The sequence below is a fragment of the Neopelma chrysocephalum genome, unplaced genomic scaffold, assembly GCF_003984885.1.
Source record: "Neopelma chrysocephalum unplaced genomic scaffold, ASM398488v2 Primary Assembly neopelma1_43, whole genome shotgun sequence".
In the NCBI taxonomy this organism is placed as follows: Eukaryota; Metazoa; Chordata; class Aves; order Passeriformes; family Pipridae; genus Neopelma; species Neopelma chrysocephalum.
Window position 1 is genome coordinate 3,301,214 of NW_020897702.1, and position 22,431 is coordinate 3,323,644.

The following is a 22,431-nucleotide window of genomic DNA, read 5'->3' on the forward strand; positions in this document are numbered from 1 at the left end:
CAGTGGGATAGTGCCTGATCTAGGGAATGCTTCCCCTTGCAATGTTTTAGTCTCTAGTGATTCCTTGGTTTTGAACAGGTTATGAATGCTCATGTTTCTATCACAAACAATCATATCTAACAAGGAGGAGGTGGAAAAATCTACTATGAGCATATTACTGTGCACTGTGGTTTCTTGTCCCTTGTTCTATATTAATAGCATTAGCTATTTAAGTCCAAGCACGGCCCTGGACTTAATGAGTCACTAGTTTAAAAAGTGACCCATTCAGATATGCTCCTAGAACGAGTGTGCTTTCATGATAAAAGGTTGAATTTTAGAAATTAATATACAAAAATCTAACATAAAAAAGTAAGCTTTCAGTAATATGTTTGTATGCTGATTTTGGTAGTGGAGGTTCAAAGTTCTACTGCACCATTAAATAGTGATTTTTCCTCATCTGTAGATTGAGATCACTCTCATATTTTTCTAGAATAAATTATCATTTTTCATGAATGGATCATATGTAAAACTGAGTAAAGAGCACTGCTTGTCACTGCAAGGTCTGGATAATAACACAGTTGAAATGTTTTATTTTATGCTTGAATCCTACTCCTTGATTACAAAAAATTACCTGCCATCAAATAGGTTAAATGCAAACTTTTGTCTGAATGGCAATAATTGAAACTTCTAACTTCTGCCAAGAGCATTTGTTTTCATAGCCTTAACATGTGGTACCATGTTTCCTTCTGAAGGTACACCTGTGTGTTCAGAGGGGTCGCTGTTGCTATACAGATTTCCTTTGTTATTCTTAATCATTGCATGTCTTGCAATTTCCCTCCTGCACAAGCATTGGGGACTGAACCAGGATTGTTAAAGCCCGAGTTTGTGTAACCAATGGCTATAACATTCAACTGCAGATTGCCCAGAGGGGCTGTTAACCTATTTGGCTTTACCTATTGACAGTATATCCCACAGCTGGTTTAGAGAAGACAGGGACACCTTGTTTATCCTGGTTTGGGGGTTAACTAAGATGAAAAGATGAAACATTCTGAATGCTGGAAAAAAAATTTTTCAGGGCCATAACAAGCTGAACAAGATGGTTTCTTGTCTCTTGGTACTTTACCAGATTGGCAGCTACTCTATGCCCATATGAATGTTCTTCAGACATGACTCAACAGCGATGCAGTCAATGTAAATACAGAAAAAGGAAGTCATGCTTACTACTCTGTCATCCGGCTGCTGATGGTGCTATGTGAGGAATGTCTTAATTATGGTCAAAAACCTGCCTGACTTGTTGTTAATACAGCAGTGTGGTGCCAATCTACAGCAAGGGGGAACTGCACAGAAAGAGTCTCCACATGTAAGCCTAAACCCATTTTAAAGGGAGCAAGATCACGAGCAATGGCCTTTGTGGAGGTGTTGCAGCAGTAGTGACTGTACGTAGAGCATGGAAGGAAAACAGAGAGGCAAACACTTTCCTAAGGCTGCGAAAGCAAAGGAGAAAGAATTTAAACACTTCAATTTTTATAGCAATTCTTTATTAGGAATACAAGCTTCTGCTGTGAAGGAGAGACTTGACTCTAGAGGATGGAAAGAGGGAATAGTTCTTCAGAGTCTTTGAATTTGAAAAGGTCCTGTTTTAGTCTCCTTCAGGAGAGTCATGGCTTTCACTACTAGCTATGATTATCATAACTATCATATATGATTGTTAACTTAAAGCCTCCATGTGCAAACCAGGTGAGGAAATGCAGCTTGAGGTAGCAGAGCCTAGTTTGCTCTGAAGTCTTAAGTGATTGTGGGAGCACAGCCTGGCCTTTCAGGCTCTTGAAAAATCTGTCAGTAGCCAGTATTAGAGACACCTGAGGAGTTTTTGTATATCCTTTGGCAGAGGGGGGAAAAAATCTGCTCCAAAAAATAAAGCTGCTCTAAATAAGCTAGTTAATTTATGTAGAGAGGTGGGTGTCAGACTCTTTTCCAGAATAACAAGTGACAGTATGAGAGGAAATGACCTCAAGTTGCACCAGGGGAGGTTTAGATTGGATATTAGGAAAAATTCCTTCACAAAAAGGATTGCCAAGCATTGTAGCCGGCTGACCAGGGAAGTGATGGCATCAACATCCCTGGAAGTGTTCAAAAAACGTGTAGATGTGGCACTTGGAAACATGGTTTAGTGGTGGACTTGGTAGTGTTAGGTTTGTGGCTGGACTTGATGATCTAAAAGGTCTTTTCCATCCTAAATGGTTCTGTGATTCTATGAATACAGAACTGTCTTCTCCCTGGATGGGAGGGGAGACTGAAGGCATCTCACTCAGTGGGGAAGTGATAAATCCGAGAACCCTACAAGAAAATGCTGTCCTGATACTGATCTGACACAAGAGGCAGAATATCAAGAAGCCTTATGCTGAAAGCTGAACTGAGCCCTGGATCCCCAGGAACAACACTGCATCAGCTCTGTACTCCACACATGAAAAATGTTAGGAGTAAGCAACGAACACAGAGGAAAACCTTGGCAGCAAGATGATACCATTCAGTATTAGAGGAATGAATATTAATTTGTATCAAGAACCAGATCCTTATATAGCAGATGATATCTTATTATGCTGCTCAAACCCTTGTGGAATTAGTCCTTCCCTTATCCTTAGTGGGATCTCAATAAATGTCCAGTTTCCTCTTGCTTTCACAGTGGAAAATCCAACTGGCTGATGAAGTAAGATGCTTTAAGATGCATCAGCTTTTGTTTTAGTGTTCAATATTGATTTTTTATAGCAATTATTTCTGTTAATTTCTGCTTTTTATTTTTAATTATAAAATAACAGCAGCAGAGAACCCCCAGAAATCTGCTGGCAGACTTCATCTCTTTGGGCTGTTAGGCAACAGAAGAGTTAAAACAGTAAAAAGTTTTCAAAAACTTACCTCAGCCAAATATGTAACCATATTCAAAGTAATATCAGCAAATGCTTCATGAAGGTAACGGCAAACCACATTTACCCAGGTAGCACAGTCCCTTGTATAGCTGTGTGTTTTATAAAGGGTCATGACATGTGCAAGATTTGATAGCTTGGGGTTCTTCTCCTCCAAACAAACCTAATTAAATATAAATGTCAAAACATATTGAGAACAAGGCAACTGCATTTACAGGTTTGAGGATGTACAAAACAGTAAATGATTTTGATACCTGAGCAATCCTTTCAGCTATATCTTTACAAAACTGGTTTGGGCCATCAAAATGCTGAATTAAATGGGGCAGGAGACACAAAACATTCAGTGGAAATCCTAGAACAGGAAAATACAGAACAAAATGTGTATTTTGGACAGCAAGAGCCACAATGATCTTTAAGTCTGGTCACAATTTTGATATTACATTAATTATAAACTCACACAGGCTCTGTCAAGTTGTTCACACCACTGGCCATTCCATATTTGTCTTAAAGGAGCCTTAATTTGAAAATCCAGTATATCATTTACAATACTGTTGTAAAGTATGAAACTATTTCTGCAAACACTACTGCACATTCCTGTTAGAGATCATGTTTATCTTTTCCACTTAACTGGCTTATTGACAGTCTTAACTGGTGGCATTTTCATTACTGCTGCTAAAACACAAAAAGAAATTCAGTGAGTATTGATCAATAAACAACTGTTTTGGTCAGGCTGCCAGGCTCAGCTTCCATTGTTTTATACTGTTCAAGGTAATAATAATAATAATAATAATGAATCAAAATTCTGATATAACAGGTCAGCTAAGACTACTCAAAGGGATGTTTTGAAGCTGGGTGATGGCTCCTGCAACCAAGTGCTGGCTGCTGTCAATAGCATAAGTACTGTCTGGAACTGGGATTCAGCTCTTCTGCACTGATAGCTCAACGTAGTTGATGAACTACAGGCAGCAGCTGTAATAGTGAGCTGTAACAAAAACTGCTCTGGTTCAGGTGGGAGCTCAGAAGTCAAGTAATTGTATCTAGACACAATCTGTTTTTTGAAAAGAAAGAATCTGATCCATGAAAATAATTTTCTAACCATTCATTCCCTCTCATTCTACACAATTAAACAAGTTGCCTAAATTAGGACCACAGTTTCCCTAGTCTGCCTCTGCACTCAGGGAAAAGAAAAGATACCACCAGATGGTACTGTCACAGCCTATGTGTGAATTGCCCAACCAAAGTCTGGAACACAGGCACCACACAGGTGCTTAGAGATGGGCAGGCTGTTCATGGCATTCATCCCTTTATTCTGTGTCTAAGCTTGTTATGACTTAGTTGTGAAGCCTGGACAGTTGTCTTAATATTTGCATTTCTGACTGAAAGAGAGGAGTAAAAACCTGGAAAAATGCAGAAACTCTCTTCAAGACATATATTTAGGAAGTGGTCACAACCTCAGCTAAATAACTGGGAATTTCAAAATGTTAACTTTATAACCCAGGCCTCTCTCCTCACTCACTATTGTGCTATTGTAGTTTATCTAGACAGTGTACAACAGTTTTAGATATTGGTATTTCTAGGGAAAATTCCATGAAGTGCTAATTTAAAATCAAGTAATTTGACACAGTCTGAAAATAATTCAACAGAAAAAGTGAGGCTATAGAAAATTTGACAGTATCTCCTTACATATTTACTTTGTCAGCACTCAGAAACTTTATATACTGCTAAGCCATAGAAATGAAATGTTAAATAATACATGATTGCTCTCCTCCAAAACCTTATTGTGCAAGAGTCACTTTTTAGAAACATATTATTATGGTTATGAAATTTCAAAAAAAGTCCACCCAGCTCAAAGCAAAAGTATATTATGCTACATTAAAAGAGAAAGAAAAATGCCATTTTTGGTTTTGTTCAGACAGCCAAATGAGGTCTGTCACCAAACGTCAATGCAACATAAACTGAAAGAGAGGAAAGCATGCTGGTTTTACCTATAGCTTGAGAGGAATCCACCATGGATATTCGAGATACTGGAGTCAGCAAGCTAAAGAGCTGTAGGGTGAGATCAGTAGTAGTAAGGGAGGTGAATCCTTTCAAGAGTAGCTGCTGAAGTCCTGAGAAATCTGCCCACTTCAGCTGCCCCTGCAACTTCTCTAACTTCTCCCGGTTTTCAGCTTTATCTAGCGGCAAATGAGCCAGAAGTTTATTCAGTAACCGCAATGCCATTAGATACTCAAACTCAAAATCCGACTCCATCAAAGCCACAGCAACCCAGAAGATGGTGGCCAGTAGGTTGGTTGGATTGTTAATATGGGATGGGTCAGTAAGACTGTCCTTTAGAGAGGATGAACTTCTTGTTTTAGAGGACAGGCCTTGTTGTGTGCACGCCTGAATTCTGTCTAGTGTGGCACTGCGTGGTGGGTCTGAGGACTTGTCCACATCTCCAAATTTTTTGGGTACAGAGAAGCTCCTCTGGTGTCTGCTTCGTTCAGCAGTGGCTGTGTTGCCACTTGCAGGATTCACATTCAGCTGTCCTGTGCTCTTCCGATTTGCAGTCAATTTGGTGTTTGATGTTAAATCTGGTGAAGATGAACTGAAACCAAGATATATAACATACATTACAATGTGTGAATGTACAGCTTGAAACTTGCTCATATTGGATGCAAGCTAAGTATTTATCAAACTGTAAATAAATATTTAAACAGAAAAAGTAAAACACTACACTGTCTACTGCAGCCTGCCTTTTTTTTCAGAAGTGCCCACAGATACGACAGAAATAAGGTTCCCATGGCACTGCACCAAACCAGAGTAGAATAGCCTACAGTTTAAATAGGCAAGAACAACATGGGGATAAGAAATATAGAGCTGTGAAGTGACTTGTGGAAATGCCCATACAATGGGACAGTGGCAGAACTGAAAATAACTTTGGTCTTTAAAATGCCCTCATCAGTGAAGCAAGCCCTGAACTTGGCATGTCTTGGCAGGCAAAATGCACAATTGCTTACTGGTTAATGTGAGAACTGTGGACAGAAAAAGCAGCATATCTTAACAAATACACCAGATTATCCTCAAGAAACCTGTCATGTGACTGCCTGCCAGTACAGGTCCTTCAGAAACCTTGTTGTCATTGCATCCTCTCCTGCCTGTATCCTGAGATCTCTTCAAGGTGGTTCACAGAAAGTGTAGGTGTTTCAATTTCAATGACTAATGCCTCCTCATGGATTACCATGTGATGATCCAGAAAATACCTACCAATGATCTGTACAGATGAACATGCTGTGTTGATACATGCAAGGGAAGTTTGTTCTGCAGAACAGCTAATTCCTGACTCTTTGATCCCATTCCTACTTCATATACTATGAGCCCCTGCTGTCTATAGTAATTGAAGAGAAGCTAATTATGGAATCAAGTGTCAGGGTAAAGTATATTGCATCCCACTGCTTACTGGAGTGTTTTCTATTCTCTGTTCCATCTTGTTCTTTCCTGAAATGCACACTAAAGAAAGATAAATAGCTCTTAGTTTAGAAAGTAGAAGCATATTTCTCCCTCTTTACTCTGTCACGAGGCACTACTTGTGTTGTGGCATTACACAGCACCCTGCCTACCACCTTCAGAAAAGACAGCCCTTGTATTTTTGTGCTGTATGTAAAGCATGGTAACTTATGGACATTTTAAAAAAAAGTTACCTGTTTTGTTGTTACTATTAATCACCCTCACTACTGTCAACAGCCATGTTACAGAAGGAGCCTGCAATTTCCCTCCATATACAAAGGTCTACTTTCAGGCCATGGGTTTCATAAAGATGGTCTACACATCTGGTAAAATCCATGTATACATGGGACAAAATTCTCCCTAGTTTTATTGAGGAGAAGAAACCATGATCATCTTGGGGAAGTTTTCATCTGAGAATGACAGATTATATGAAACCAGTATTACAAAAACCATGTTCCTTTCCAGATATGTTTTCAAGTATATGATACAAAGGTGCAAAACTACAATATTTTTAAAGGATGTTCAAGTAGGTTATAGCCAAGTGGCAGCAAGGCAGAATTTATAACACATTGTAAAGTTCCATTAGCTGCATCAACATTATTTCAACTGTGGCAAAATCTGGTTGAAATGTGCTCATATCTAGCTCTCTGTAGGTTACAAATGAGCTCAGTCTTATCAAAATTATTTTTTCCTGTTAGGCTGCATAACTGCACACTTAATATAATGAGACATTGAAAAAAAATTAGTTAGAACAGCCTCTTACCGTGATAACACCGTCAAAAGATCACTGTTCTTCAAACAGTCAGACAGATTATCCACTGCAGCTTCCAAAGTAAGTAGTGCCTCCATTACATACCCCTATCAATGCATGAGGTTAACCATTACAACAAAGACATTCAAAAAAGTAACATTTAAAAATCTTCAGTTCATAAAAGGAATAGGCACCTACTGAAAACCCATAATTTCTCTTGAAAAAGAACAATATTCACATCAAAGCCACTGCCCCGAACATTAAAATGTCACTACAAATGTGTTTTATTTTCTGCCTCTAAACAATCTATGAAGGTATGCAAGAAGAGCACTTATCTCATCAGGGTATTGGCAATGGCCCACCAAACCTCTGACTTGCAGGTTAGTGATTTACACTCTACACAAGCAATTGTGACAGAATATTACTGTCATCTTGTGGCAGTTTCATTACCTAAGTAAAATATGGAGGTGATGTCAGTCTATTTCTTACTAAGAGCTAGTATTTTTCTTTATTAAGTCTTGAATCTTGCAATAAACAGTCTCTGATGGTAAAATTTCAGTCTGTTTAGCTAAACTGAATGAACATCATAGTTCAGTGAAAGGTGAAAGGTCTGTATCAAACTAAGTCAGTGCAGGCTTTGTATTATTACAGATGGGGTGGATTTCTTTATTTCAAAAGATGTTAACATTTAAGGAATGAGATGGTGTTTACTTCATCTCGTCAGATTACATCAGCAGGTAGATGATGGATTCCTTAAACTCAAATTAATAGTGTTGAAAGGGAAAAATGGTCATCATGAAGATTTCATTTTGAGTGACAAATACTAGATATTTTCTAGCTGTTCTCTTCAGAGGTATGTAAGATTGTAACAGCCTGATGAAGGTTTAGATAATGCACATGTGAATTCAGCAAACTCAGAGGTAACCTTTTCTAAGGCCACATTATACTCTTCATCATTTGACTCCAGAACACCCTTGCTAAAATGCTAATTTTAAATTAAGGATACATTGAATAAACAGTACTAAGAAGCATTATGTACATATGCATACCTGAATCTCATCTCCATGCTCTCCAATAACTTCCACCAATCTTGACAGGAGGTCAGACAACGCATGTGCAGAAAGGGGCTGCTTTAGGGCCCTGAATATCTGGAAAGAGCGACCTGCATAATGTCTGGAAGAGCTTGAAAGAGCTGTTTGTAAAGCAACTTCACTCAGATGCTGTTCCAAATGAAAACCTAAGCAAAAGAATAGGATGTCAATTTTTTTTTTATGACAGACTTTACTGTGGGTCATAAACAGCTGAACCTACTCTGTGAGGAGGATATGCATGTTAGCATATCCTGCAAACCCTGTGAGAAATGGAGGTGCAGAAATGTCTGCGTTTTGGAGAATTTCCCACTGCTTACATTTATTTCACACAGAATGCAAGAAAATGAAGTGCAAGAGAAAATTCTGAGTCTAAAATTAATAATTGGATTTATTTTTTTTTACAGTTCTTGGACAAACTTTCAAGCCAACCACTAATCTTGCTGGCAGAAACAGAGTAACTTCTTAAACAGAAACCCAAGTTAAATTAGGAGTCTTTCTATTAGCTTCAGAAGGCTTTGGATAAGATCTTTAATATAAATACTGATGCTGCATTCTGCTTTGATCTTTGAAGATATTTAATTAACAATTGTGTTGGTTTTCAAAATACAATCGGTGCATTTCCTAAGTTCTAAAAACATAATAAGTGAAAACTAAACTTTTATTGCCTGAAGAACTTTACTGAAGTACATCTACTGAGTAGCTGTGATGTATTTACCAACAGGTAAATACATAGAGGAGATTTTATCTGGCAGAATCAATCAAAAGGATTTCTACCAACAGCCTTGAAGAAATACTCAATTTAACATTTAGCCACAGTTTAATCTAACGTGACTTTTTTTAAAGTAATTTTTTCATATGTTATGCATCCTTGTTGAGACATATGCGTTGTGCTTCTGCATAAGCAGATCTACTAAGTCACAGGATAAACATTAAGTGTGACCATGAGGGAATATTTCTTTAGTTATAAAAGCAAAAAGATTTACTACCTGACTTGGAATCTTTAAATACAGATACAACATGGCGCAGAAAATTAGTGAGCTGTTCAGCACTCTTGGTGTTCTGATTTTTGGGAGTGATATCTTCATGGCACCAAAGTGGACCAAATGCCCTTAAAGAAATACATAACAAAGTGCAAGATTTCTTTGAGTTATCTGAAATAAATGTAATCAGTTAAAATATAAAATCTGTAAAGACACTTAGATATTTCCAGGGTCATGACCTGGAAAACATGCAACTGAACAGAATTTTAAATACAAGTAAAAAAATACTCCTATGCTGTATTTTACAAAATCTCTCTCTTAAATATAAGCTATACCATTTAGAGAGCAGGATAAACAAATCCCTGTTTTTTAATTTAACATTGTGCCTAGAATCTGCTGGCTGTAGTTGATAGTTAATACTAGTCTCACTATGGCCTTTCACTATGCCCTGTACATTTTCTATCTTCCTTTATAATAATAAAACTGTCTTCTTCTATTAGTTAATTGCTGAACATAATAATATCAGTCAATTAAACACTTTATTTCTGTTGGACAAGATTTTTTTCCGCTTTTCCTGACACTGAAGTGTTTTTAAGTACCTACCTACTAAAATTAGTATCAATAACAGAGGAATGGGAGTCTGTAATTACTATATAAGCTCAGTAATTTTCCTTTGAGTCTTTTAAGTTGTTACATGAAAGTATGCATTTCGAGTACAAACATATCCTCTGCTTATCCCCATTACCTGGTTGTCAGGAACTCAATTAATTTGTTTGCTTTCTCATCTGATTCAGCAGCAGTGTCCATGTCCTCAACTTCTTGTGTAATCTGTGGCAGATTTCCACTACTGCCTCCCAGACTGATACTGGAAGAGGTGGAGCTGGAGCTCAAGCCGGAGTCTGGCACCGGAGATGACTGGTATTCCCGCAGAAAGTCAAAGCCACCTGCCAGCCAAAAGGGAGGAGATAAAGATGGAACGCACTGTTGGACCAGCATTACAGATTAAAGTGTCTGCCAAGCAACTCTTTTCAGAGTCAGAAACAGAAACATTCTACTGGGAAATGGGGAAAACCTGCGGAATACAACAACCCTCAAACGTCAATGGGAGTGAAAATGGTACTGTGTTTTTAAATGTGTAGAACTCAACATAAAATGAAAAATAAAGTTTTTTACATTCAGAAGTATTACTTTTTGTGAAGTGAATTTAGAAGTTGGCAAAGTGCATATAAAGTTCAGCTCAATTTTCTGGACTAGCCTGATGAAGAAAAAAACTCTGCAAGGTGGAATTATTAGGACAATTATGTTGCCCTAATTTTACAAATGTAATGGAAACCAAGACACAAATGTTTAAGGCTTCTGTTCAACACCTTTAGTAACTGTAACCACTGGACTACTCATACTAAATCTTTTCCACATTAGGATTAAACATCTGAGTAAGTGTTCTGCTAGATCAAAACCTTGACACACAGTTTCAGAGCTGAAATTAGAAACTAAGGTTAGACTGCTAGTCATCTTAGGCTGTACCTACAACAGAAAAAAAGGCCTTGTGAGAAGAATGAGAGCAGGACAAAACCCATTGCAGATAACGACACTCTTAATTTAGTTGCCTGACATTTGCCTGACAAACCTGAGCTGAAGTATTTTCAACAGCTTCTTTGCTATAGCTACTCACCCACACTCTCACTCCTTATATTAGTTGCTCAAAAGAGAGTCCAAATACCAAGTTTTGACACCTTCTTGGACTTCAGAGGTCCATACTCAGGGTACCAATTATGTTTTTCAGACACAGGAAACGAAACAGTTTTTCATTTTGGCATAAAAGCAGTAATATAATTTTAATGTAAGAATTTATTCTGTATTTAATAATCCACAGACATGCACTGGAAAAGAAATCTACCTAACTTGAGACAGGAAATTTGTGTGACGTAATTTTGCATAAAAGTTATTCAGAATGAAACCTCTCTGGCAAAACATTCATTAATCTGAAGTACCTATCCCATCTACACATTACTTTAAAATAACTTTGTTGTGTCTCAGAAAAAAAAAAGTTATCACATAATATTCTTTATGAAGCCAAATTACTTATTACTTATATTCCTAAAGAACCATGGAAATGCCACTTATTTGATAATATTTCCTTTTCATTTTTCAATATATAGTGAAGTTCCTCACTCTCTCCCAGTCAAGTAATCCTACATCCATAACTCTATATTGGCTCTATGGTCCTTCAAATTTCAATAGTACACTTGCTTTTGATATTATTATGACAACAGCAAATCTAGCTAGCAGTTTTCTACAAACTGTTCCCAACCAACCCCTTAAAAACAGGTAAAGTGGTAAAAGTTAACAGAACACTGATCTCAGCAGAGGTCTGAAGTAAGCCTCCTAATCTAGAAACAGATTTCAGGACAGAAATGAAATGTATCTGTGATACAAAGGAGGGTGTGTATCATGTGAAATTTAACTTAATGGAAAATCTGAGCTGCATATCTCTGTCTCTTTCTGTGTTGGAATTATTTACTCATTTCTTTAGAAGGTTGAGGAATGGTTGCCCTCATTTAAAGTAGTCCTGGCTCCCTGAGGGGGGAGTCAAGAAGTTATTAGGCCTATTAATTTTAAAATGCTACATTATATATTATACCTTACATTAGATAAATTTCCTGCTATCATGAAAAGTTATCTAATAATAAATAGCATTTACAAGGAGTTAATATTACTGTTCATATTTTCCAATTTACTACTTCAATTTATCAAAACTGTTGTGTTTTAGAAAAGTAATCCTACTTTAAAAAACCTGACAGTATAATGCAACGTTCTCTTATTTTTCTTGCTTTGTTACCTGTGTAAAGATATTCAGGTAAGTATGCTGGTTGTACTGTCAGAGTCTTAGTCTCATTCATCTCTCTGGTCTGAAGCAGCACTGATGCAATGGATTGATAGTTGTTATTGCAAGATAATGCAATCAAAAGGTGAAGCAGTAACTTTTTACTGTGTTCAAAGACCTCCGGGCGGTAATGGTCAAGGCCTAAATGAAAAGGTTACAGCAACCTCTGAATATGAAGTAATAATAAACAAGTTCACATTCCAGAAATAGTGAAAATTACAAGGCAAGTTCATGACAACAGTACAAACAAACAAAAGATGTAGTATTTCCAGACACAGTTACTATTGTTGTTTCTTGTGTATAATTAGTTTCCAGGCTGAGGTCCCATACAAGAGGTAAAAACGAGTGGTAATACAACTTTATGTATTCTGTCTCAGTGCAGTGTTAATTTGACAGGTTTGGCAAACCTCTAAAGGTAAGGAATTCATGATGGTGGTTGTAATTACATTGCTTACCACAGTATGTGGCTTTCTTGCACAGACATCAAGTTTAGAATGAGTGCAAACTGTAAGAGGTAGATACTGATTTATTAAGAAAGGAACTGACAGACAAATCACTTGAAAATGAACTTAAGCTACCAGTGAGCAGCATGAGGTATTAGCCCCTAGCACAGGGTACAGAACTGAAACCGAAGGTTAGCACTGAAAGACTGATCTGGTTTACACTACTGCATTTGTAAGATTTTAAAACAGCCTGAATAATTCACAGATTACAAATATGAAGGAAACATGTATGTTTGTAAAATGATGTTTGTAAAATAAACTGCATTCTGTTGTAGTAATCTCTTTTTGATTCTCTTTCAGGACCTTCCAAGATATTTAAAAATACTTTTTTCTGTTTAGGAGTAGTTTAAGTGCTGAAAAAGTTATTTTTTAACTTCTTCAGCTCCTCTCAGGATATATTCCTCTTTAAAAAGCAGCTCCTTCATTACTCTAAGTGGCTGTAGCCAACAGATTTTTTGTCAGGTGTTTTCTAATATACTCCAGTCTTGCTGGTTCTTGTCTGGCCTGCAAAAATAGCTGGTCATACTGCCACAATCTGAACAGTGTGCCTTTGGCTCCTAAGGGCAGTTCTTTGGAGGTCCTGTGATCCTTGGTCTTACTTATCTGCCCATAGCCTCTTCAAAAAAAAAATGCAGGCATCCTGCCCACCCTCTTTTTCAGCTTCTTCAGGTTTCTGCTCCTATTCTCCTTTCTCCATTTCCTTCCACCCACCAGGAGATAATGATCTCATCCTACCCTAACATACATCAGAAAGGATGTAAAAAGTTCTTCTAGTTGAAGATAAATTCTATATTGGCAACACTTGTGACTGAAATCCTATGAAACCCCAGGGCTGTATGAAAGTATTGGCACAGATCTTCTAACTATAAAAGGAGAAGGACAGTTCAGTCTTTGTGCTTGTCCAGTGCTGGGCCCTTCTTTACTTTGGAAGCGTTCCTGAGAGGGTAAACTTCTGTGATGTGGAAACATTTCCATGGGGAAAAAGTCTAGCTGTTCAACTCATTTCACATTGGCTGCAAAGGAGATTTTAAACAGCAGTGATTTTCATGCCCTTCTGACATAAGCAGGTTCACACCAGCAGTATGCGTCTCTACTTCACTATCAGTACTACAAACCATCTGTTAGGCTATTAAACACACATAAATTGCAAAATTCTTTCATTTAAGTATTTTCTTGTTCCAATAAATGAAAGGATATTGGCTCTCCAGCTAGCCACCATACTCGTTTCCAGTTTCCTTTTTAGTCAGATGTATCTGTCTGTCTATTGAGATACCAATAGGACAGAAATACTTGATTTTCAATCACAGTCATAGGCTAACATATAGCATAACATCCTTAAAACATCACAAGAACTCTACTACAAAACATAGAAAAATTTTCCACAAGAGGTATAACAGCTCTAGAGAAATTTACTTTAACGCCTTAAAGCTGTGATCTCACTCTAGTTACCACTAAATCAGTTACACTTAGTTACCAGTTACATTTAGCTTTAATTTCACATTTTAGAATTGAGAGTTCTTAATGAAGAGATTGTTTCAAATGGTATTTATAAATTTCTATTTGTTTCTTATTAAAAAAAAATGTAATGTTGAAACCTTATTGCACAAACAAATAACTGAGGACATTTTTATAATGGATTACTAGTGTCTTAACTATTTTTGCATATGTTTGTTTGCATGGCTCCCTGATGGCTCCTTAAAGCTGCCTTAACTAAAGTGGTCATGCTGCTGCATACTACTTCTGTCTTGTTATTCCTGAATTCTTGTGAGAATTTCTATCTGCAAGCACCAGTTTTCTCACACTTCTTACAAATCACATGAAAGAGGTTTGATCAGTTAATGGTTATTGATTTGATCCATAAACTTGATTCAGTTCTCTTTCAGCTCCCTCTTACACTTGAAAAGTTCACAGACATATAAAAAAGAAGGAAAAAATTGTTTTGGGCAGCCACAAAATAAATTTAAATTTTAAGTGAAGAATATATGTGAAATATCCTATTGAAACTGAGTCTGGAAGTCCCATCCAACACAGTCCTGGTTATTAGTCCTGCATTTAATCAGAAGTTTGTGAAATAAATATACTGATATACAAAATCCTATTTCATAAAAAAAATTCAAACAGAACACTTGGCGACAGAGTAGCATAAAAGGAGAATGAATTATCTTCTTCAACGTACACTGTTTTCTACCACTGTGTTGTAACCTCCCAGTTTAATCTCTTTTTGCCTGCTGAACAGCAGACTCTTTCCAGACTGACCATGAATAGACTTAGTGGTAACTATGGTGTCTGAATGAGAAGTGAACTGCGATCTCAGCTATAATAAATTTATTTCGCAACTGTCTGGCTGTGGGTTTTTCTGAACACTATTATTTATCAACCATGAAAGTTAAGGAATGGCTTTATAATGCTAAATACTCTTGTGTGCTAAAAAATTAGACCACTCACTTTTCGTAATGTAAAACAGGAGGACAGGGAAGCTGACGCCTTCCAGCTGAACTGTGTTACAGTCAGGAACAGACACAGCAGTGGGGAAAAAGCAGTGCCTCTAGGCTCAGGTACATAAGGGAGGACACTGACGATAAAGTATTCCATTAGCAGTGCAATTAATAAAGCTTGCTTTCCAGTGGTCTGTGTCCTACTCCACTACCTCTGCAGTACAGTAATCTTGGATCTCTTACAGAGTATTTTTGCAAAGGCAAGAGACAGCATCAATGTGTGTAGTCCAGGCCTAAGGCATGTGTAGACTGCTATCACAAACCAAACTGTACAAGGGCTTGAGTTTCACCTGCTATGTGTTTTTAGAGATATTTTAGGAAGTCAATCATCTTTGAATTTCTACACATCTCTCAAATTTGGGTGAAATTGGCCAAAATATTCAAAAGCTTCAAAGTTTTGAGACTAATTCACGTATCATAATTCCCTTGGGCTTTTTTTAAGTGGAGGGGGAGGTCATAATCAAAACATGTAAGAAACACAGCTCTACAGTTTCAGCAAAACTAAAGTAAAAGGATGGGAGTACATTTATACTTTGTTTCTTGTTCTGTTGGTTTTACCTAAAAAAAGAGCATGAAGCAACAAAGGGAGGTGAAGAGCCCAATCTTCTCTCACACTGTGATCCACTACCATCTCAGTCATGAAGATGACAGCAATATTGCACCTGGAAATTAAATCACATTATCAGTTTCAAATGTCTTGGAAATGGGGAAGCAGTACAATGATGCCTATTTCTGAAGAAATAAGCAATCTCTAAATTTTCAAATTTATTGCATTTCTTCCCAACACGATTAATGCTGAAGCACCTTAGTTATGGTATCAAGCAGATAAGTACCCATTACTGAAAAAAACCCTATCATTGTCACTGCAAATTATGTAAAGAAGGAATTTCAGAATACACATAGCCTAGTTAGAATAAAAGATCAAAGCCCTATGAACAACAGGCACAAAGGCTTTGAAGAGAGAAATTTTCCTTTTCTGTTTTAGTTGTTTCTTCAGTCTGATTCTTACCAGCAATGTCCTACATTGTAAATAGGCTTTCTGGTAGAAATCTGGTAGAGTTGAGAGCTTTCATTGCAAGTTAAATTTTGCATTGGAAATCATCAGAAATTGAATGTATGATTTTCAGATGTTCTGAGTGGTGGGACAGTTGAATTGGTGTTGGTCAACTAGTAAGAGGAAGCATCACACTGTCTGAAATGTCAGAACGAGAAACTGCTCACCTATGAAGGGGGCCCCGGGGTGTGATGGTTTCTGGGAGGTAGTCCACAAGTGGTGCCCAACATCCTCCATTGTAAGGCATGGGCAGGGGATGTGGCTGTTTGGTTTCCACAATATTCAATAACCAGCTTGTATATGGAGAAATAGGATCGTCTGCATGGAAAAGCATTAAAACAGAGTACATAAAACCCAAGTCTGGTCACCCATTTTTGAGAAATACTAAAATAGATTTTATGCTAACGTATCAGTTCAGCTGTTTAGAATAATGTGATAAGATGCCATGAGGTTTGCAAATTCCTGTGTTCAATAACAAGTGATGCATTTTTAATCCCTCTTTCATGCTGATGGAAATTAAAGAGATTCTAAGCAGACAGCGCTGAATGGTAGGAGCGGCAGCTGAATGCCTGCTGTCCCTTAGTAGCTTTGGATCCAGATCACAAAGCACCAAGCAACAGACTTTCTCTTCAAAAATGAGAGAAAAGTTCAGCCAACAAAGCTGCTGTCAGAAGCCATCTGCTGCAAGGAGCAGAGTACCAGTGATGCATTCTTGCAACTCCTCACCAGTGCCCTGCTGAGCGATGCTACAAAGGCAAAGTTAAATGTCCTGAATTAACAAGGAGGCATAAGGAATGCAAAAAACATCTTCAGGGCAATTTTGTTTCAACAGAGAAGAATTATCTCTTGAATTTCTCATATTTCACTTTGCTTCGCTATGACAGCTGCTGTTTGTTAATGAGCATTAGGGTTTTTTCTTCCACCTGTTTATCTGCAATGATGTGGGTCAAGTAAGTTATGTCCAACGCTTTCTGTCTTCTCTCAGCTGCACAGTTTTGTTAATCTCTTCTGTATTTTGTTCCCTCTCACTCCTTTTGATTTTCCCACTGGTCAGTTTTTATTTCTGAGGTCTAGCAGTTTGCAATACACTGCTGTGGAAAGTAGTTTTCCAGGTCTGTTCTTGACATACACCCAAACGTTGCCTTTTATGAATTTTTAATTAGTGTTATTTTTTGCTCTGCTTTGTTTGTTTTTGTTCGGGGTTTTGCGGGCTTCTGTTTGCTTGTTTGTTTTGGTTTTATTTTGTTTCACTTTTGTATTTTAGGTAGGTTTGAAATTCTCAGCACTTTCTTCTTTTTTTTTAACAGCATGTATCTGATGCTTGTCAGCTTTCCCACGGGAAAAGAAATTGTTTTGATGCCTACAAAAGTATCAGAGCTAGCTATTTCTAATGCACATCAATTCTTAGTTTTGAAAAAACATCTTCAGCCCAGATCTTCAGGAGACCTTTAATGCAGTAGCTGCTCCAATTATTTCTAAAATGCAACTTTATAATTCCCATTCTTCAGTGCTGGTCTTTCAAAGAACATTTTAGACCTTTATGATTTAGACCTCTACTTAGATCCTCATCTGGAGGATGATTGCTTAGTTACAGATAAAGAATAAACTGACCTAATAATGTAGCAAAGTACAGCATTTTTGCATATTCATCTTCTAAGAATTAACCAGATAATGTTTGCCAGATGCTTTTTACAGGCACTACTTATTACTACCAATTTAAGTGTTTAACAGCATAGTGCTTCATGAAGTTCACACTGAGACTTAGATCCTCACTCATGTTTTCACAGGTTTATGTACAGACTGAAAAAGGAACAAAGAAGCACTTTGAAGCTTAACATGCAATCCTTATCTGAACAAAACATTTTCTGTGCTGTAGTTATGTTCCCTGTTTATATCCTCAGCAATACATGTATGTTCAAGTAGACTGGAGAAAAGAGAGAAGCCATACAAGCAACTCCTTTGCAGCTTAATGGAAGTTGCATTATGTATCTTGTAGAATGACAAATGGTATAAGAATTGCTCTTTCTTATTAGAATTCTATATAAATGTCAGTAGCTAAGTAAAATGCATTTTATTTTACATCTAGGTATTCATATATTTGCTAAAGGAACCCCTGGGCGAAGCACACTTTGCATAAATATTCATGGTACTACGAAGCTTGCAGGTACATGCAGGAAAAAAACATTTGGGCACTGGCTTGAGGAGACATTCCAAAGAGCAAAGAAAATTTCAGTATTTTTTAACCTTTTATTACTCTAAGCTCTTGTCAAAACCACCGACTTTTGAGGGTTGTTCGGATAATATAAATATTGTTCTGTTTTGAAAGATTGTTAATGCAGATCAGATTAGCATCAGTGCTCCAGCTAACATCTGGCGAGGAATTTTTAGTAGCTGCAGCACTAGAAAAGCACAAAAAACCCAAGACCAGTGTACTAAGACCTATTGAGTTTAAGATGTTACAGACTTTTTTGTGTATGTAAAAGCTCAAGTTTGTACATACACTATATTTGTAAATATTGTGCTTCATAATTATGAATAATGGTTTCTAATATACATTTAATTATCCTATCGTATTGTATTGTATTTGACAGTGTTTGCATATTTTGCAAAAGAGTATTGCCAAAAATTACTTGGATTAAAGCATATTTAAAATCTTTACTTCTTATGTCAAAATACTGTTCCAAAATGGTGTCTGTAGTACCAAACCAAGACATTATGGCCTATATATTATTTGACCTGGCTTTAACAAGCCAGAGATGAAAGTCAATAACAAGGTCTTGCCTTATTTACATTCGGTTAGGGCCTAACTGAAATCTCTAAATTGTCTTCTTTACAATTCAATCCAAAAATGAAGCCAAGCAATTCAACTCATAAATTTTACACTGTTGTTCAATAGTTGACACTGTTTTTCTCTGGAATATCTGCTGAGCACCAAGTGTCTATTTATAGTCCATTTTGCAGAAATACATAAAGAACAACAAGCATGCTCAGGAGCCCTATTTCTGTCTGTTCGCTAATACACATTTGCATAGTGTAGCCAGAAACTGGTTGCAGAGGGCATATGAAAGCTAAAGAGGAAATAAGATCTCATATTTGGAAACTCCTGAATCTCTTTTCATGCTTATGTAACAGTACTTGATTTGGAGGGATATACTGGCAAATGGCACAATTCAAAGCACTTGCTATAACGCTCTTCGTTCGCTTTGCCATGTACAAAAGGTTCAATGCATTACTGTCCGGAGGATTCTCTGCTGCTGCCTTTTGTGAAGTTCTCTGGCCTTCAAATAGGTTTGACTGAGCCCAGATTAAACAAAGTAAATTAATTAAATGAGGTATGAAGATAAAATAAGGACACTCCCTGTATGGTAAAGCTACATTTGTTACATTTCTATTTTTAAAGAATTTAAACAGAGAGCTTCCGCTAGACATCAGAATGTTATCCTCTCCCATCAAAACACCAGAAATTTCATCAAATTGAATAATAAAACTTACTTTTGTCATCATCGTAAGATCCTCCGGAGCTATTACTGTACCTTGATTCTAGTCGGGTATGTGCTCTGATTACATTACTGAACCTTCAAATACAAGGAAAAAGTCTTCATTATAAACATAGACTGACATCAAACATCTGGACTATATGTTTACTCTAAAAACAGAAAAAGCATTTCCTTAAGTATGCACTTTTACACAGGAGTTGACAGCTGCACTTTTACACAAGAGGAGATAGCAATGTGAATACAATGCTGTTTCTTTCCACAAAAGATTTTGTAGCCAGTTTCTGAGAAGTTCCAACAGCTTTTAAAATGTAGCAAAGGGAAATTCTTATGCTGCAAACATGTGATTTTCTTGAAGCAAGAAACTGCTAAGGCTGAACTGAGTCCACAGCTAGTATTTTGTCACAGATCATGTTCATGGGTAAAATTCTCCCAACGTGCTAAAGCAGTAACTGACTGGATAGTCCAAAGCCAAACCCACACCAGGCATCAAGCAGGAAAACTTCAGCAGATCCCCTTTCCACAGGAGAATCCAGCAACTGCCAGAGCAGACCTAATAGAGAAGTTAAGGGCTATGAGAGCCAGAACAAACTGCTCACACCTGTCCTCAAATCTGCCACAGATCTTTTACGTTTTGCCAGCTAACTTTTATTCGTGATCTCCTTTGACTTCCTCCACCTTGTGCTCTAAGGATAACTAGGCCTGAAGTGGAGTGAGAGGAGCCATACTGAGGGCTCACACACTACTGATGATCTAAAAACATCACCACTTCTGCAAAGCTAGGAAACTAATTACAAATAACCATATATCAAATGAAACAAACCTGAAGGTTTTCTAGACAACATTCAATTCAATTTTTTACTAATGTGCATACATCTTAGTGCAGGGTATTTCACTATACATCGATGTATTACACTGTTTTTGAAGCACGTCTGTCTTATAAGGATGCAATAAATTCCTTGTGCGAGTTACAAAAATGCATCATGAGCCATCTTAATACACGATATTCTATCTATGACCTTCATTATTTCATATGTCTTGATGCATGAAGTCAATATTAATGGACATTCTAAGACTGACACACTGGTTTTGAAATACACATGCACTTACAGCTTCCAGTGTCTTTGATAACATAAATGCCAGCAATGAATTCAGGTAAATTATTTTCCATTTTTTTATAAGGTGTCTTTCAGCAGGAACCAGAACAGCAGAACTTTGTAATTTTCCTTTCATTTTTATCATATGGTCTCTGATAGATCTGAATGCTAAGAACCTTTTTGGAGTCATATTTAAAAATAACATAAGACAAGAAACCCTGAAAACACAGTTTGATTGAAAGTACAGTAGGAGATGTTTGCTCAACTTGCCTGAAAATCAACTATATAAAAATCTAACCTAAAAATATATAGCCATAAAATTTAGCTAAAGAATAATAAAAAAATAATTCAGAGGAAAAATGTTTTTATTTTCCTTTTGAGTACACTTCTAGGGCATACGCTGAAAACATCATTTACAGTAAAATCCGCTTTACTATCAGTTTGAAACCTTACTTAGTACTGAGTGCTATTTTTTACTGACATTTAAATTAGCAGACACATAAAACTAACCTGACAAAATGCTACTCATGTTTGTAAAATGTAAAAGGCAAGTAATTAAAAAGGTTCTGAAGTATAGAAAGGTTTGCTCACATAATTGTCTCTGTGCTCTGAGAAGGTGGGTTGAACCACTGAAGTAATACTAGTGACTATTAGCAACAACAGATTAATGTAATACTAATGCACTTACTGATGAATGCTATTATAAGCCGTTCAAAGTTCTCTTACAAAACTAAGAGGGTTTCTGTCAGAGAAACAATATATATCTGTCTGTGCTCGAGGATCTGATGACCCTTAGGTTTTGCATTTATTCATTCATCATTTTTCAGTATGTATCATAAGAAGCGAAAATCTAAACTGAATATATGATTTCTAAGCAAAGTATTTTACATAGCTTTCTTCTGTAAGATATTTTATCCAGACAAAGGAGGTGTCCTTGTGGTCATGGATACAAAACTGCAAACTAAATTTTACTCACTGTCCATGAAATCAAAAGGTGTGATCAAAACCGATTTTTCATAAAGATTTGAGCAGTCACTATTTGATACACACTTTTGATTTTCTCTTTCCTTTGTGGATAATCCCTAAAAACCCATGATCTACTTAGCATGATTCATTCAATGTAGGTTCAACAGTTGTTTCTTTACAATGTATTATTAAACAATGGTCAGGAACTAGAATCCTGTGAATAGCTTTTTTAAAAAAACTTATACATACTGGGATAACACCATTTAGGATCAGCTTGAGCATCAGAGTTCCTCACAATACAATGCAGACCTTTGTCCAACATCTCACCCTTAGCCTAGGAAAACACACACATTTTGGAGAAAAAAACAAACCCAAACCACAAACCTTTCTTCAGTCTCTTTCACCATTCTGTTCTCCTCTGCATCAGGAAAACTATCTTGGCCAGCTACAACAGTGTTACTGCTAGAGGTGGTTCCTGTGTATGAGATGTCAGTAAGAACACCTGTTACACACAGCAGACATTATTTGCAAAGCAATAAAAGACCATGACTTAAAGGGTTTTTTAGCAGCTACAGTCAAAGTGATCATCCTGCAAGTACTTGCACATATGAATGAACACTGTCACCTCTACAAACCAGGACCTGCTTGCATGGCTGAATGGTGTAAAGTTTATATGCTTTGAGGAGTACATTAACGTAGTAATGTTCTTCCACTCCTTAAACTAAGCTCA

The 22,431-nt window shown here is 37.0% G+C and overlaps 1 protein-coding gene across 9 annotated transcripts in view; it reads right to left on the reverse strand.

Moving 5' to 3' along the window:
* FRY (FRY microtubule binding protein) overlaps window positions 1-22,431 on the reverse strand; it is a 241,119-nt gene that overhangs the window by 36,400 nt on the left and 182,288 nt on the right. For all 9 annotated transcript variants that reach the window (XM_027677781.1, XM_027677780.1, XM_027677775.1 and 6 more), the window contains 12 exons: window positions 22,086-22,176; window positions 19,637-19,719; window positions 16,312-16,462; window positions 15,649-15,752; window positions 12,048-12,233; window positions 9,954-10,152; window positions 9,215-9,336; window positions 8,187-8,374; window positions 7,150-7,244; window positions 4,886-5,487; window positions 3,155-3,252; window positions 2,893-3,063 (listed from right to left, as the gene is read on the reverse strand). In XM_027677781.1, coding sequence (XP_027533582.1) covers window positions 2,893-3,063; window positions 3,155-3,252; window positions 4,886-5,487; window positions 7,150-7,244; window positions 8,187-8,374; window positions 9,215-9,336; window positions 9,954-10,152; window positions 12,048-12,233; window positions 15,649-15,752; window positions 16,312-16,462; window positions 19,637-19,719; window positions 22,086-22,176 — 2,090 coding nt within the window. The remainder of the gene's footprint in view (window positions 1-2,892; window positions 3,064-3,154; window positions 3,253-4,885; window positions 5,488-7,149; window positions 7,245-8,186; window positions 8,375-9,214; window positions 9,337-9,953; window positions 10,153-12,047; window positions 12,234-15,648; window positions 15,753-16,311; window positions 16,463-19,636; window positions 19,720-22,085; window positions 22,177-22,431) is intronic.